This window comes from Ursus maritimus, unplaced genomic scaffold (assembly GCF_017311325.1).
Source record: "Ursus maritimus isolate PB19 unplaced genomic scaffold, ASM1731132v1 scaffold_6, whole genome shotgun sequence".
In the NCBI taxonomy this organism is placed as follows: domain Eukaryota; kingdom Metazoa; phylum Chordata; class Mammalia; order Carnivora; family Ursidae; genus Ursus; species Ursus maritimus.
The window spans coordinates 63,196,625-63,213,132 of NW_024426774.1; the positions used below are offsets into that span (position 1 = coordinate 63,196,625).

Consider the following 16,508-nt stretch of genomic DNA (forward strand, 5'->3'; position numbering starts at 1 on the left):
CAATAAATGTGATTCACCACACTAATAGAATGAAAGATTAAAAAAAATATGATCTTGGGGCACCTGGCTGTGTCAGTCAGTGGAGCATACACCTCTTGATCTTGGGGTTGTGGGTTTAAGCCCCGCGTTGGGTGTATAGAGATTACTTAAAAAAATAAAATTTAAAAAATTATGATCTAAATAAATGTAGAAAATGCATTTCCCAAAATCCAACACCCTATCATGATAAAAACTCTTAACAAATTTAGAAAGAACACACCTCAACATAATAAAAGCCATATGTGACAAACCAGAGCTAACATTATACTCAATGGCGAAAGGGTAAAAACTCTAAGATCAGGAACAAGACAAGGCTGCACGCACGCTCTCATCACTTCTATTCATTACAGTACTGAAGTCCTAGCCGGAGCAATTAGGCAAGAAAAAGAGATAAAAGGCATCCAAAACAGAAAGGAAGAGTAAAACTGTCTCTATTTGCAGATGACATAATCTTTTATATAGAAAATCCTAGACTCCATCAAAAACCATCTTAGAACTAATAAACAAATTCAGTAAAGTTGATTATACAAAATCAACATACAAAAATCTGTTACATTTTTATAAACTAAGAAAGATGATGTGAAACAAATTAAAAACCAATACCATTTACAATACCATCAAAGACAATAAAATATTTAGGAATAAATTTAACCGAGAGGTGAAAGATCAGGTGAAAGATCCAAACTATAAGATACTGATGAAAGAAATTGAAGAAAACAAATAAATGGAAAGACATTTATGTTCATGGATTAGAAGAATTACTCTTGGGGCGCCTGGCTGGCTCAGTTGGTAGAGCATGCAACCCTTGATCTCAGGGTTGTGGATTTGAGCCCCACATTGGGTATGGAGATTATTTAAAAATAAAATCTTAAAAAAAAAAATTACTCTTGTTAGAATGTCTATACTACCCAAAGTGATCTACAGATTTGGTGCAATCCCTATTATAATTCCATTGGCATTTTTCACAGCAATAGAAAAAATAATCTTAAAAGTCACATCAAACCACAAAAGACCCCAAATAGCCAAAGCAATCTTAAGAAAAAATAACAAAGCTGGGTGCATCACAATACCTAATTTCAAACTTTATCACAAAGCTATAGTAGTCAAAATAGCATGGTACTGTCATAAGAACAGACATAGACCAATGGAACACAGGGCAGAGCCTAGAAATAAATGCACACATATGTGCTCAACTATTATTTAAAAGGAACCAAGAATCCTCAATGGGAAGGATAGTTTCTTCAATAAAGGGTTTTGGGAAAACTGGATATTCACATGAAAGAATGAAACTAGACCTCTCTCTTATACCACTCACAAAAATTAACTTGAAATAGTTTAAAGACTTGAATGTAGTACTAATAAAACTAGAGGAAGAAAACATAAGGAAAAAGTTCCTTGACTTTGGCAATGGTTTTTAGGATATGGCACCAAAAGTGCAAGCAACAAAAGCAAAAATAAAGTGGAACTTACACAGACGAAAAAGCTTCTGCACAGCCAAAGAAACTCACCAAATTGAAAAGGCAACCTACAGAATGGGGGAAAATATTTGCAAACCATATATCTAATAAGGAGTTAATATCTAAAACATAAAACGAACCCATACATCTCAATAGCAAAAACAAACAAACAAAAAAAAAACCCCAAAACAAAAAAACCCCAATCTGATTAAAACATTGGCAGAGGATCAAATAGGAATTTTTCCAAAGAGGACATACAGATGGCCAACAGGTACATGAAAAGGTTTTCAATATCAGTCATCACCAGGGAAATACAAGTCAAAACCACAATGAGGTATCACCTCACACCTGTTAGGAAGGCTAGCATCAAAAAGACAAGAAGTAACAAATGTTAGCAAGGATGTGGAGGAATTGGAACCCTTGTGCACTATCGGTAGGAATGTAAACTGGTGCAGCCACTATGGACAACAGTGTGGAGGTTCCTCAAAAATTGAAAATAAGGGGCCCATGGGTGAAACAGTCAGTTGGGCCATAGACTCTTGGCTTTGGCTCAGGTCATGATCTCAGGGTCATGACATCAAGCCCTGTGTCAGGCTCCATGCTCAGCGAAGAGTCTCCTTGAGTTTCTCTCTCCCTCTCCATTTGCTCCTCTCCCCAACATGTGTGTACTCTCTCTCTCTAAAATAAGTAAATAAATCTTCGTTAAAAAATTGAAAATTAAACTGCTATATGATCTAGCAATGCCACTTCTGGGTATATATCTAAAGGAAATAAAAGCAGGATCATGAAGAGATACCTGTACTCCCATGTTCATTATAGCATTGTTCACAATTGTCAAGACATGGAAGTAACCTCAGTGTCCATTGATGACAGACAGATGGTTAAACAATGGAATATTATTAAGCCATAAAAAAGAGAGAAATCCTGCCTTTCATGACAACATTGATGGAGCTTAGGGGCATTATACTAAGCAAAATAAGTCAGACAAAGACAAATACTCTGTATTCTTACTTACATGTGAAATCAAAAAATCTCTTGGAAGTAGAGAATAGAATGGTGGTTGCCAGTGATTGCAATGGAGCAATGTTGGTCAAAGGGTACCAGTTTACAGCATAAGATGAATACGCTCTGGAGATCTAACATACAGAATGGTGACTGTAATCAACAACACTTTATTATGTACTTATAAGTTTTAAGAGAGTAGATCTTAAATGTTATCACCACACGGAAAAGAATGGTAATTATGAGAGGGGATGGAGGTGTATCTTGTATTGTAACCATTTTGCAATGAAAATGTGTATAAAATCATCACTTGTACACCTTAAACTTACATATGTTATATGTCAATAATATCTGAAGAAAGCTGGAAAAAATTTTAATTGGTTTCCATCTCATCTAAATTATGTTCTAAAAGCTTTTTTATTGACATGTAAATGTAGCCCTGGTATCTTATTAAGTGGGGAAAAAATACTATATATTGTCTATGATATGATCTCATGTGTGTGCACATGCGCACGTGTGTCTGTGTGACAGTTTGGAAGCATCTAGGTAGTTGAGATATTAGTGGAATTTTTTTCCATTTTTTTTCCTTTTTCTCTTTTATCTTATTACCTGTAGTGTCTGATTTTCCTGCAGTGAAGACATATTCTTACAAGTTAACTTACATAAATATGTATATAGTTTTTGTTAATGTGTTTATTATTGAATATATTAAGAATTGTGAATTAGCTATGTGTCTATTTTGTATAACACATGTTAATATTATTTATGCATTGGGACCACTACATTAATGGTAATTTAATTTTATTTTTATTCTTACGTTATGAATTTCTTGAGATTCTTTTTTTCATCCTCTACTCTTAGCACAGTTACTGGCACACAGTTGCAATAGAAACGGAAATACTGCAATACTGTCAGCTAATGAAGTATGGAATAATGCCCTAGACAGTAACTTCCTTTCCTTTCTGCCAATGGAGGGCAACATGAACAAGCTGCTGGACTGGTGATCGTGTTCATCTTCTCACATCTATCAACAAAGTTCAAGAAAGTCAATATTAAACTTTCAACAAACAAAAGCAGCATAAGTTGAATCTATAAAACTTTAGTAGGAAGAACTCCTGTCTGGCTTCTCTGCCTACAGTCTCACCTCTTTCCAACGCCTGCACTACAGTGCTGCTAGAATTTTCCTCTTAAAGGAGAAATCTGATATCATTCCCTTCTGTGTGTGTGTGTGTGTGTGTGTTTTAAGCTGCAGTTGAACCCTATTGCCTATAGGAAAAAGCCAATTCTTTAGTGTGGTATTTTGTTTTCTTTACGATATGACTTCAACTTTCATTTCCCACCATTCTCCACCCCTGGGAAAGTGTGTTTTTTAGCCGCATGAACCTATTCATGACTCCCCAAACACCCTGTGCTCCTCTGTAGTTTGATGCATTGCTTCTGTAGTTTTCCCACCGAAAATTCCCTGATCCTCCTCTCCCCATTAAACATCTCCTTTTCATTCAAGGGCTGGCTGAAAAGTCTTCTCTCTGTGAAGCCTTTCTTGGCATTCCATTAAAACTGAACCTTGTCTTTCCTTCGAATGGCACATATCACGCATTGCACTGTTTTAGAATAGCTGACTATAATGTCTCTGAAGGTTCATGTGTCATAAGGAAACATCTTATTCATCTTTGTATCCCTAGTGCCTGGGGCATAATAAATACTCAAAATGCATTTTCACTGGCCAGAAGAAAAGGAGCTAAGCAGGAAGTTCTCATATTGAACAAAACACACTGGATAAAATTTTAGATTGACATTGTGGCATGTAGCTGGTGCTTCTCACATGTTCAGGAAGTATCAGGCATTGCTAAAGGGTTATTTTTTGAAATATACAGGAATTTTTTGGTGAATTTTAATTTCTTCACCTCTTCTTAGTGGCCAGATTTTTTTATGTAGTACTTGTCAAGAGAGGGTCCTTTCACACAGAAGTGCAGGGATATTATGCTGTTTAGAGTGTGGAGAAATCCTGGAAGCACCACGTCACTTGATTTCTAGGCCAGGTGGAATTCCACTTTCCTGCTTCTCTGGAGACAAGGGATGATCTGCGGTCTGTGTGTACTCTGCACGCTCAATAACCGATTCCAGTCTCATTTACGCCCTTATGCTGAGATCAGCATTCAAGAGTACAATGAGGGGAGAGGAAGCATTCCTTTCATGATTCCACCTCAGACTTGAGCACCACACTATGTTTAAAAACACATGATATATATACCGGTAAGTAGACACAGATGATGTTTTGTAGAGGTAATCATTACTATACCATCTGTCAGGTTCTGCAGTTGGTTAAAGAAAAGAAAAGAAATTAGCTTGGCAGGATTTGCTCCTCACAAAATCATGTTGATTTTTGCCAATTCCGTGTAATTCGATATGCCCTTGCAAAATGAGTAAAAGAAAAGTGCTTTCACATTGTGCTACAGGAAAAATATGGCCATTGTTCTTATGACCCTTGTTAAATAAATTTTTTAAAAAATCAAGTGTGAGTTAGAGAGGGCCATAGTAAAAAGAGAGGGAGAGAGAGAGAAATAAAGGAGAGATAGCTGGGTAACTAATTCAGAATTACCAAAACTCGAAAGTCGTTTGTAGCTATAATATAATTGATATACTATTGCCCTATCTTAAACTAAAAAGAAGAAAGGTGAGATCTAAAGCCTTCTGGGATCAAAATATGCCCATTGCAGGACTTGGAAACCTGTTGTTAGACTTATGCTAGTACATTTCCACAGATGGTGTGCGTGTGATTATGAAAGGTGACATTAACATGCAGACGATCTCTTCCTAATTTAGACTCAAAGTTTTCGCATGATTAATGTGAGATACAGAAGATGGAGCCATTATTACCCACTAACATTATTGCAGCCAGTTCCATGGCTGTCTACTATGTTGATTTCACAGTGATTTTGGAAGAGGCTAATTGAAATTTATCAAATACAAGGAAAGAGCCTACTTCTGATTTGTTGTCCATTTTACTTTCATTAAACAAAATGATGACTAAGGATTTCAAATTGGAATACATTCTAAACAAACGTTGGTGAATGGGTTTTAGTGAAGGCTGCTTTGTACGTAGTGCTTCCAGTTTCTGCTGTGAGTGGAGGACACAGGTAAGAGAATTACAAGTACCCCATAGTCATATTAGCCAAACTTTGTTATTTTCTTTTAAAATAGTATCTTTTAATAAATTATATTTCCTGCTACTTACAAATCAAGTCATTTAAATGAAAGTCATGAAAAATGAGTTATTTTCACAAAGTTATTCGTTCAGCTACTACAGAGCACACACTATGCAGGGTGCTGGTACTATAGATCTGTCAGCAAAAAAAAAAAAAAAGTTTTGGTTTATACCTTGCATGAACAGGTCATATATGTCAGGGTATAAGCCACAAATTGTGTGGCATTTTATTTTTAACATGCTAATCAGCTCCCTCTGTTTCATCATGGCATTCCACCAAATATTTAAGCTTCTGTTAATTTGAAAAGAATTGCCCTCTTGTTTGGCTATCTGAGAAACTACAGAAATGGTTCTAGGTGTTATCCACACTTTCCACATGCAACTCTGTGCTAGATAGCTTCATTTGGGGGTTTTAGTTTCAATCTCCCTCTGTCTTTCTCTGTGCCAGGAGGCTGACCTCTGTGGCCTGCATCATCTGGGTTCTCTTGCTCTTTGCTTCTCATGGGATTCAGCAGTGGGGAGCACTGGCTGTTAATATAAGTGAGAAGGATAGAGACATTGGGATATTCTTTCCCAATTTTTTCTTCTGCCCCATGATGATGGCAGTGGCCCCATTCTCTGTGGACCTAGCTCCTGTCCAGTGGCTCCTCTAACAAGACTATGGTCGTGCAGAATTCTGGTAACAGTTTCATCCTCTTGCCCCTTCTGGCTGAGGACTGAAGGGGATCCCCGCTATTGCTCATCCCTGGGCGCTTTGCCTACCCTCTGTTGGTTCGCTTAACTCCCCATGCCTAAGTTGTCCCTTCACAAAATTCTGTTTAGTTAAGCACCTTCAGAGTGCCCCCTGTTTCCCGCTGGGACTCAAGAGAATCCCCCCCCCCCACAACAAAAAATAACTTCATATCTGGGGAAAGGTTTTCCGTGGTAACACAAGAGATTGAGAGCAATTTGAACTATATCTGATACGCCAGAATGATGGAATTCCGTTTCCAAGCAACTTGAAGACCATCTCTTCTGCACTTCCAGAACATAATTATACAATACAGTTGGGTGGTTAATTTAATTATTTATAAAGTTAACTAACTGACTGGAAAAGAATTCAGTCCTGATTTTTCGTTTTGCTTTGCATCCAGTGTAAATAGAATGAATACTAGCTGAGAGGTGGACAAGCAATGGCCTAGGGGCCAAACCTGACTCACTAGCTTTTTTTGCAAATAAAGCTTTTCCACAACACAGCTTTTTCTTTACCCATAGTCTGTGGCTGCTTTATGCTAGCATGGCAGAGGTGATCAGTTGCAACAGAGACCCTATGGGGTCAGAGACCCACGAAGCCTAAAATATTTACTACCTGGCCTTTTACAGAAAAGGTTTGCCCCCATCTGAACTAATTGATTGAATGATGTATTTGCCATTTTATTTCATTTGGCCTCATTTAGATATAACCTTCTTTGTGTCTTGTATGTTCAATATGCTATCTTGCACATGTGGTAGCTCAATAAATATTGATTAATGAGAAGGTGAGAATGCACTGACAAATATAGAACCCATAACCTTAGTTTTATCCTAAATTCAGAGAATTCATTTTTATTCTTTTGCAGATCTACATCTTTTTCTAGGAGTAGAAGTATTTAATTGTTTTAGCCCACATTTATTTTCAGTAGCCTAAAAGCACCAGTGCCTTCTGTAGAAACCTATTTGCTGGTTTCTGTCTGTTTTATTAATGATCCATCATTTATTCTGACATAGGCTAGGTTCTGTTTTAATCAGGTAATGCTGATGCCTGTCTCTAGGATTAAATGGGTAGAAAATAGAAGTTGGGAGTAGGCTTACAGTCAGAATAAGAAAATGATTTTTTCCCCCTTTTAAAGGTCCATTTTATAATATTTTTCCTTTTCTATACTTGTTATTTTCTCCTCTATCAGGTTTTCATTTGCTTAGTAGCTTTCCATCAGTAGCATTGGAAGTAGGAATGAGTCACCACCTATTGCACGGGATTAAGGAATTAGAGGAACCATGCAAACACAAGGAACTGATCACCTGATAGGACAGTCATACCCTGGAAATACCTGGTAAGTGACCATTAACTTACAAGATTATTTCACGTCCTATCACAGCAAACTAGTTAAAGGAATAGGATAGCACCACCTCACCTAAGACCAAGAAACTGAAAGAAAGAAGAAACTTTACACCAAGAGACACTTTTAGGCATACCATAAATACATGGACTATACTCATAAGAGAGCCCATCAGGTTCTCACTAAAAAAGTATTCATTCTTTTAGACTGTTTTAACAATCTGTGAATTCCCTACACACAGAAAATGAGAAACAGCAAATTAAAACGGGACTCTCAGTAGAGATATTGTCAGCAACAAAAAGCGAGAGCTATTCAGTGTAAAATTAAAAACTCAAAACATAGTTGTCTTGGGTTTGTGAATGTAGGTCGAACACTCATGCACTTCTTAAGGGCCTGTGAAAGCATAATTATATTAAAAGCACAACAGTCATTTAGGTCGATTGCGAGGTTATATTTCTTTAATAAAAGGTCAATTTCTGTTCAGAGTATGCTGTCCAATAAAGCTTAGACAGTGATACCTTTCTAGAAGATTTGCATCAAAATGATAACAACTGAAACACAGTCTGAGTGCTGAAAAGGTTAAATACCATTATATGCTGCTGAGAAATAAAAGAATACACGATGTTTACATATTCTCCTAAGTTTTTCTCTGAAAAAAAGTTATATAGACTTGGGAAAAACCTATCTTGAAAGCCATTTATTTTATGATCTCAATGTCTTTTTAGTTCTTCAAATTCACTAGCAAGCAGTAATCACTTGCTTATGCTTCCTCTAGGTCATTAAGTTAATTAGAATAGTCCTTCTCGGAAGTTGCTTTGCTGTGAGCTCTTGCCAATTGTTAGGAATTTAAACCGGTCACCATGGTTGAAAGAACACTCTTTGACATATTGACAGCAAGTGCCCATAATAGCAAGGCGCTGTCCTAAATGCCAGGGGCACAAGGATGAATTTAAAAATGTCAGTCTCCAAGAGTTCCCCATTTACTCAGAAGAGCGTGTCAGCAAATCAGTGCCATTTAGAGCAAGTTACAGAAATAAAGGGAGGTTAGATACTATGCAAGGCACAAAACAGGAAGTGGTCAACTCAACCCAAGGAAGAGGAATGTTTCACAGAGACGGGCACTTGAATCCTGAAGGACGAATGGGAGTTGACCTGGTGAGGAAGCAGAAAAGACCTTTTCAGACAGGTGTGGTAGCATGGAATATAGTGGGGAATTAGTGCGGGTTCACTTTTTTGGCCACAAAGCAGTAGGGCATTTGAGAGGAACCATTGAAAGTGGGCTGAGAGGAGGACCCCTCTCTCGGCCTCGTCATCTTTTTCCGAGTTTCTTTCCCTCTGTGCAGTTTACATGCGGGACAGAGCAGGCCTACTGCCTAAGCAGGTGCCCAGTAAGAAATGATGCCAGTATGCCCATTTTACAGTTGAGGAAACTGACGCTCAACTGATGCTCAAAGAAGTTAAACCACATACCTACTTCTTCTCTCCTTCTCATTAGATAACATTTCTCTTAAAACTACGTTAGATAATTAAGACATATGCCTTTTGTGATCTTAGGTGAGTTTAAAATCTTATTCATTAGCTCAAGAGGACTTAGAGAGCTTGTTGAAAAGTGTATGAGAGATTGGATTTCTTGATGGCGTTTCTTCTTAAATATTCATGAAGTAATGGTGTCAATCTTTTAAAAAAAAACAACCCAGCTTTTTTGAGAATTGACAATTCAGCCGTGTAAGGTATCCAGTTAAATGATTTTTAGTATATTCACAGAACTGTGCATCTGTCACAACTTTAGAATATTTTCATTTTCTCAAAAAGAAACCAGGCATCCCTAAGCCACTAACCTCATTTCCTCCCAACTGCCCCAGATCTAGGCAACCAGTAATCTACTTTTTATCTATACAGATAGATATATCTGTACATTTCTGGACATTTCACATTAATGGAATCATACAACATGTAGTACCTTGTGACTGGTTTCTTTAAACTTAACATAATGTTTTCAGGATTCATCCATGTTGTAGCATGTATCATACTTTATTCTTTTTTATTGCCAAAACATTCTATTGTATCGATATAATACATTTCGTTTATTCATTTATCGTTCATGGACATTTGGGTTATTTCCATTTTTTGGCTATTACAAACAATGGTGCCATTCTGTTGTATTTGTGTTATTTTTATTATACTTTCTTATGGAGTGATTAGCTCTGTAAATATGTGTCACCCAATATGTGTTTGGGGTGAGTCTATCACTTACTATAGTAGATCAGCATGGAGATAAACATGGATGCTTTTGGTATACAGGTAGCATCATGTATGTGTAACCTGCAGGGGAAGCCTCAATTATAACACACAGGAGGGAATCTTTCTCTAGTGACTTCTAAATGGGATCATGGTCCATAACAAACATTTAACTTCTGATCAGAAGAGAGCTGACTGAACAAATAACTCGGGACCTAGTCAGATAGGTATGATTTTTTCCAAAGTCCTTTCCTGTTGGATTTAACTTTCGAAGAAAGGATGAATTCAGGATAAATAAATGACTACCAAGTTAAAAAAAAAAAAATACCTGGAAGAAATCTTGAGTAATCTCTTCCTAAGTGAAAGGCAGATAGGAGGAAACTTTTGGATTTAATCTTACAGGATGTTGCAATTTGAGGACCATTAAATTGTGTATAATGTACAATCCCTTTTTTGCCAGACAAAGAAGTTTCCTGATTGTACTCTCGAGATATTATAAAGCATTTCTAAGGCTGCTGTTAAACTAGGGAATTGTGAATTGGTAGGTTTTCAAATAAGTTACTCCAGACCTCAGTCTGGTCTAAAGCTTCCTGTTTTTACAATTAACTCCTCATGTTTCTTTGTTGAGTGTGTATGTGTGCGTGTGTGCGTGTGTGTGTGTGTGTGTGTGTGTGTGTGTAAAAGCTAAAGCTAGATCAGGAAGCATCTGGGGCCATTTGGCTGTAGAAGGGAATCCAGATTTGTGAGGGCTATCTACTACATGTAAACTGAATACACGATTCTATCTTAATGTGCTAACCCTTCGGTCATCACTGTCCAAAATGCCCCTAGCTTATTGTACCTGGTATTAATTCTTTATGAGTTTTTCATCTATGGATGAAGCAAGTGGGTATATCTGAGGACAAACCCCAGTATACGCATGAATACTTCCATGTTGTTTGGTTGAGCTTCCTAGGGATTACAAAGAAAAGTGGGCATGTCAGGCACTGGGCTGCTCTGAAAGCCATGCTTTCTTCTTGGTGCCAGCTCTTTCTTCGTCTGCCTTTCCAAATAAAGGGTTGTGGTTAAGAAAGAGTCATCAAAAGCAAAAGGAAAAAATTGCTAGCGACCAGGATGACCCAAAGCTGTGTACTAGCCCAGGCAATACAAGGCTCTACTCTGTGTACGCCTTGCAAAGTGCCACATGAATGCATCCTAATTTTAATGAAGATGATTCTGGAAGGGCATTTCTCTAGTCTCTACAGCAAGATCCTTTCTCCTCTAACTAAAGTAGGAGAAGTTACATTTCAAGTTTTTTCCTAAAGATTCTTCATTTGGGGGAATAATGATGAAAACAACATCAATAACATTTATGGAGCACTTACTATAGATTGCCATTTAATTTAACCCTATTATTAGCCCTGCTTTATATATGAAGAGAGTGAAGCACAGAGAGGTTCACTAGCCTGCCTAGGCTCACACAGCTGGGAAGTATCAGAGCCTGGAATTGAAGCAGGCAGGAAGACTCTAGAGCCCCATGCTCTCAATTACCTAATTAAGAAATTTTGCTGTTTCTTAGTGTTATAAAATATTTTTACTGCTACTTTAAAATATCATATAAGTACTCAAAGTAGAGATTTATGTAAAGGTAAACAGCAAACAGTACAAAACTGTAATACTATATTTATTTTCTCAAAAAAAATTGTTTTACATGCCCATTTTGTCCCAGGGAAAAGGTTTTTATGTTCCTTCAAAATGAGGAGTAACATTTGATTTTGCTGGGGAACTGTTAAAATTACTTTGATGATTCCAGTCGTGCATAGCATAGAGATTTAAGACAAATATGTAATCTGTCACCCATCTTGGATGACTTCCAAATGTTTCCTTTTAGTAGTTCTTGATTTTGTTTGGATTTTTTTTTTTTTTCAATAGCCAAATAGTCAAACAACAATGTCTGAATCACGTTTGCTCCAGTCAGGGAATACCAACATGCTGAAAGACAGCTTTGGTTATTTAAAATCCTACTACATTCACTTGCAACTTTGAAGAGCATTCATGCTTTAGTGACCTGTATTTTTTAAAGAGAAGAGGAAAAAAGAAAAAAAACAAGCAAAACCAAGTTTGCAGCTCAAGTCCCTCTTTTGCTATCTGCTGCACTGAGTTTTCCTACTCCGTTTTGCGGGCGAAAGCACGCTTAAGAGATCAAATCAAACTGTCCGAAAAAGGCTGTCTGCATCCCTCCTGTTTAAAAGAGAAGGATTTCGTTCCCTCTCCTTCACACATCAAAGAAGGCACTCGGGGAGGAAATAAACCATAATTAGGCATGAGCGACCGAGCAGACAGACCCCTTGCTCTGCCTTCCCCATCCCCGCCCCCCACGCCCTGGCAGCAGTCCTGAGCTCCCTCGAGGCGCGGGTCACCGCAGCAGCTGCAGCGACCGCGCGTCCACGCCCGCGCCCGCCGCCAAAATCTGGGCGGCGGCGGGCCCGGCCCGGGGGCGCGCGCGCTCGGGAGCGCGCTCATGCAGCGGTTTTCTTCTCCCACAATCCAGAGGCTGCGGCGCGGGAGGGGCGGAGAGTCGGCGGAAGGATATGGGCGCGGAGGGAGAAGCGCGCTCCCTTTGACGGAGGGCTCGTGGCTCTGGTTGGGCGGCGAGGAGTGGGGTGTGATGCGGCACTGCGGTTCTGAGGCCGTTACTCCGGCTCCTCCAGAGAGGGCGGAGGAGGAGGCTGGAGCGCGGCGGAGATTTTGTGCCAGGGCTTCCCAGAGGCGCGCTGAAAAGGCTGCGGGGCTCAGGAAACTGGGGGGTTAGGGACACACATTCAAGCCCCCACCCCCCGGGAGGGGAAGGGGGCTGGAGGCGAGGCTTGAGGGCGGCGGAGAGATGGTGTCTGCTCGGGGGGAAGGGGCGAGCCCTCCCTGTCGTTGGTGAGGGGCTGCGGGCAGGGGAGGCTCCGCGGGTCGAATCGGTTCCATGCCCACTGGTGGGTGGAACGTGTTGAGCGGAACGCGGAGGTCCAGCCTGGCTGCCGCTCGGAACCCGTAACGTGGTATCTAACGTGGTATTTCATTTAGACCACGTTGGGATTAATTCATTGTGGGCAGCTTCGCTGGTCTGGTTCCTCCAGGAGCTGGGCAACCTTGACGGGCTTTTTGTCTTGCTGCTCCAGCCCCCTTTCCCTTCCTCCTCCTCCAGATGCCTTTTCTCTGCCCCTCCTCGCCCGGTACAGACATTTCCAGCGCAAGCTGCCGCTCAAGGCTGCTGTCGAAGCCGTTTCTCGGGTTTTCGACTCCTTCCCCTCTGGGGTGTTTTTTGAGGAGGGAGAGTTTTTCTCCCCTCCGCGATGGGATTTTCTTCCTGTGCCAAAATGGACTTTCATTGATTTCTATTTACTTCTTCAACGTTTAGTGATCTATTCCCTAGGCGTATTTTTGTGGTAGTTCCCTTTTTCAAATACATTATCTGTAAAATGGAGAACGAGATTTTTACTCCCCTTCTGGAGCAGTTTATGACCAGCCCCTTGGTCACTTGGGTAAGTAGGGTGTTATTTATTGTATATTTTGCTGCATTATTTGTAGCTGCGGAGATGGAGACGGGCGTTCGTGTCCTTATGATCATTCTGTTCTAGGTTAAAACGTTTGGACCTCTGGCTGCAGGAAATGGGACCAACCTGGATGAATATGTGGCTTTGGTGGATGGGGTATTCTTGAACCAGGTCATGCTCCAAATGTAAGTGTTCTTTTCTAGGTAACTTGTTTTCTTTGAAAAAGGGCATACTGAAAACTTACTTTATGTTTGAAGCTCCTAATTTGGATCTTTGGCCAAAGGAATTCAGGTGGTTTAAGAATTGGACCTTGAAAGGGGTGATAGTCTTATGTGCCCACCAGCCCGTTTATCACAACCTAATAATTATACCTGTTAAAATTGTGAAACTTTAATTTTTATTCTGCAAACCGTATATTGTCACTTATTGTCTTCAGTGCTGAAATCCAAACCACATTGTCCTCTGATCATTTGGTAAAAAGAGAGAGAATATGAGAATTGTTTCCTAAGGGAGAATAAAGCCTCTACTGTGAAGTGTGTATTTGATGCAGAAATGTTTCTTATTAACCTTTGTATCTAAAAATAAGTGGCTCAAATTTTGAAACTAGTGAAGTAATAACATTTCAGAAGAGAGAATTTCAAATGGCAGTTCTGATTGGTGAGAACTGTTGCTGTAGCAAGTAATTTAAGTGGGTACAGTAACTTAAGTCTTATGAGATTATTACGTGAATTAACAGATTAATATTTGGGAGATCATTTTAAGGTATTTTTAAGGCTAGTTGTGAAATGCCAGTAACTGACATCTTGATGACAATGAAATAATGATTTAGTAGGAAAATTTTTGTCTTTTATGTTTGTGATATTGGGTTTGTATTAAGTAGGAAAGTGTTTTTAGGATGGGAATTGATATCAAAATCATGTTGGTAGCTAGATCAGTGAAATAACCATTTTTATCATTATAGGTGTTGTAGCACACATGCATTCTAAGTACATCAGTGTAGGTTTTCTAAGTACGAACTCTGAATGTTATAGTTGTACTCAAAATATGTGTATTTAGCCTTCTGTCTCTTGAATAGAATCTGATTACAAGAGTAGTTTGGAACTTTCAATTTCAAGGCATTCTTACCTTTTATATATGTGGGAATTAAGTGCATTATTAATAAATAATTGTTACTAAGGAATAAGTTTACAGTGAATAGATTAATAACATAAAGTATCATTTCTCTATTTTGTAGAAAATTGTTTCTTTTTAGATTTTTTATTTAAAAGAGGTAGAAGTCAAATTCATAAATGTTCCAGTGGTAACTTCTCAGTCTGTGTGCTCAGAGATATTTGTAGTCTGTGTGCTGTTTTTCATGTATGTGTTTATCCTTCAGGGAGGTATTATACTACTGTACGCTTTCTGAAGGTGTTTTATTTGTATAGGCACCCAAAGAAATATATATATATATGTTATTTAAATGTGTGTATATGTTTTTTTCTTTAAGAAAGGAAAAAGGAATGTTGACATTAATTATTTCCAGGGATAGTAAATATATTTTTGGCAGCTCTCTCCCTGAAACTATTTTTTATCTTTGAAATATCCCACTATTCCCTAAGCAAAATGGTAGAATAATTAAATTGACTTCTATTTTAAGGAACACACATGACAGGAAGGGTAGCCATTACAGTAGATACTCAGAATTTGTTCCCCTCTCTTGTTTTTAGACAGAAAATTTTGAAATTGTATTCTGAACCCTTAAAAAAAATGTTTTACATAATAGGAAAATACATTATTTTAGTTTTCCACTTTATTTAATTAATTAATTTATTTTTAAAGTGGGTTTCATGCCCAAGGCATGAGGCTTGAACTCATGACCCTGAGATTGAGAGTCTCGTGCTCTCACTGAGCCAGCGAGGCACCCCTTGTTCTCCACTTTAATGTTTTTTATTTTAATGATTCTTTTTCCAAAAAATACTTCAATTTTTTTGAGTCCTGAATAGTTAGCAGAGGTGCTAAAAACAGACACTTTAACTTGTTTCCACTTTGAGTGCAGTTTTATATTTAAAAATACATATGTATATTTTGAAAGTAATGGTGTTCAAAATAGTGGTTGCCAGGTTTTGTTTTGTTTTGTTTTTGGTTTTTTTTGGGGGGGAGGACTAGCTCCATTCCAAACCTCAAATCTGCTTCTGTTTTCAGTTCCACCTCTCAGTTTCTTTAAAAGTTTTTTCAGTGTCCTAATTCTGTTCTGAATGACCTATATAAATTAAAGGAAAAGAAAATTAAGAAAAAAAGAAATAGGCATTAGTTTTTAAAAAATCGTTTGCTAAAATAAGATAAATTTATTTTAATGACCTAATAAAACAACAAAATATACATTGTTTTTAAAGCCATACTTTGCTAACTTTAAAATCATTAAGATTTCTGGTAAGTACTTCACTCAAGTTAATGTTTGATTTAATGTACTCTATTAAATTGTCAGTTGAAATTGTACCCAGTAAGTTAAACTAAAAGTTAGACTTAGTCTAAGTCATTTCTGACTTTGTTCTGATTTGTTTACAGAATTTGTGAGTGAGAACCCTTTCTAAATGAAACTATATACTTTTCTTCATGTTTGTTTTGCTTGGAGTTCGTTGAGCTTCTTGGATCTGTGGGTTTGTAGTTTTTAACAAATTCAGAAAAATTGGGGCGCCTGGGTGGCACAGCAGTTAAGCGTCTGCCTTCGGCTCAGGGCGTGATCCCGGCGTTGTGGGATCGAGCCCCACATCAGGCTCCTCTGCTATGAGCCTGCTTCTTCCTCTCCCACTCCCCCTGCTTGTGTTCCCTCTCTCGCTGGCTGTCTCTATCTCTGTCAAATAAATAAATAAAATCTTTAAAAAAAAAACAAACAAATTCAGAAAAATTTTGGCCATTATTTATTTTAAAAAATACATATTTATAAAGATTTAAGTGTGTGTGTATTTTTCCTGCCCCCACTTCCCTTTTT

General features: G+C 38.3%; 1 protein-coding gene across 1 annotated transcript in view; it reads left to right on the top strand.

The window, feature by feature from the left end:
* Positions 1-12,672: 12,672 nt before the first annotated feature.
* The window catches only part of CCDC88A (coiled-coil domain containing 88A), a 123,131-nt gene continuing 119,295 nt past the window's right edge, over positions 12,673-16,508 (top strand). Inside the window, exons 1-2 of the mRNA XM_040623469.1 lie at positions 12,673-13,528; positions 13,625-13,725. Coding sequence (XP_040479403.1) covers positions 13,466-13,528; positions 13,625-13,725 — 164 coding nt within the window. The 5' untranslated portion in view covers positions 12,673-13,465. The remainder of the gene's footprint in view (positions 13,529-13,624; positions 13,726-16,508) is intronic.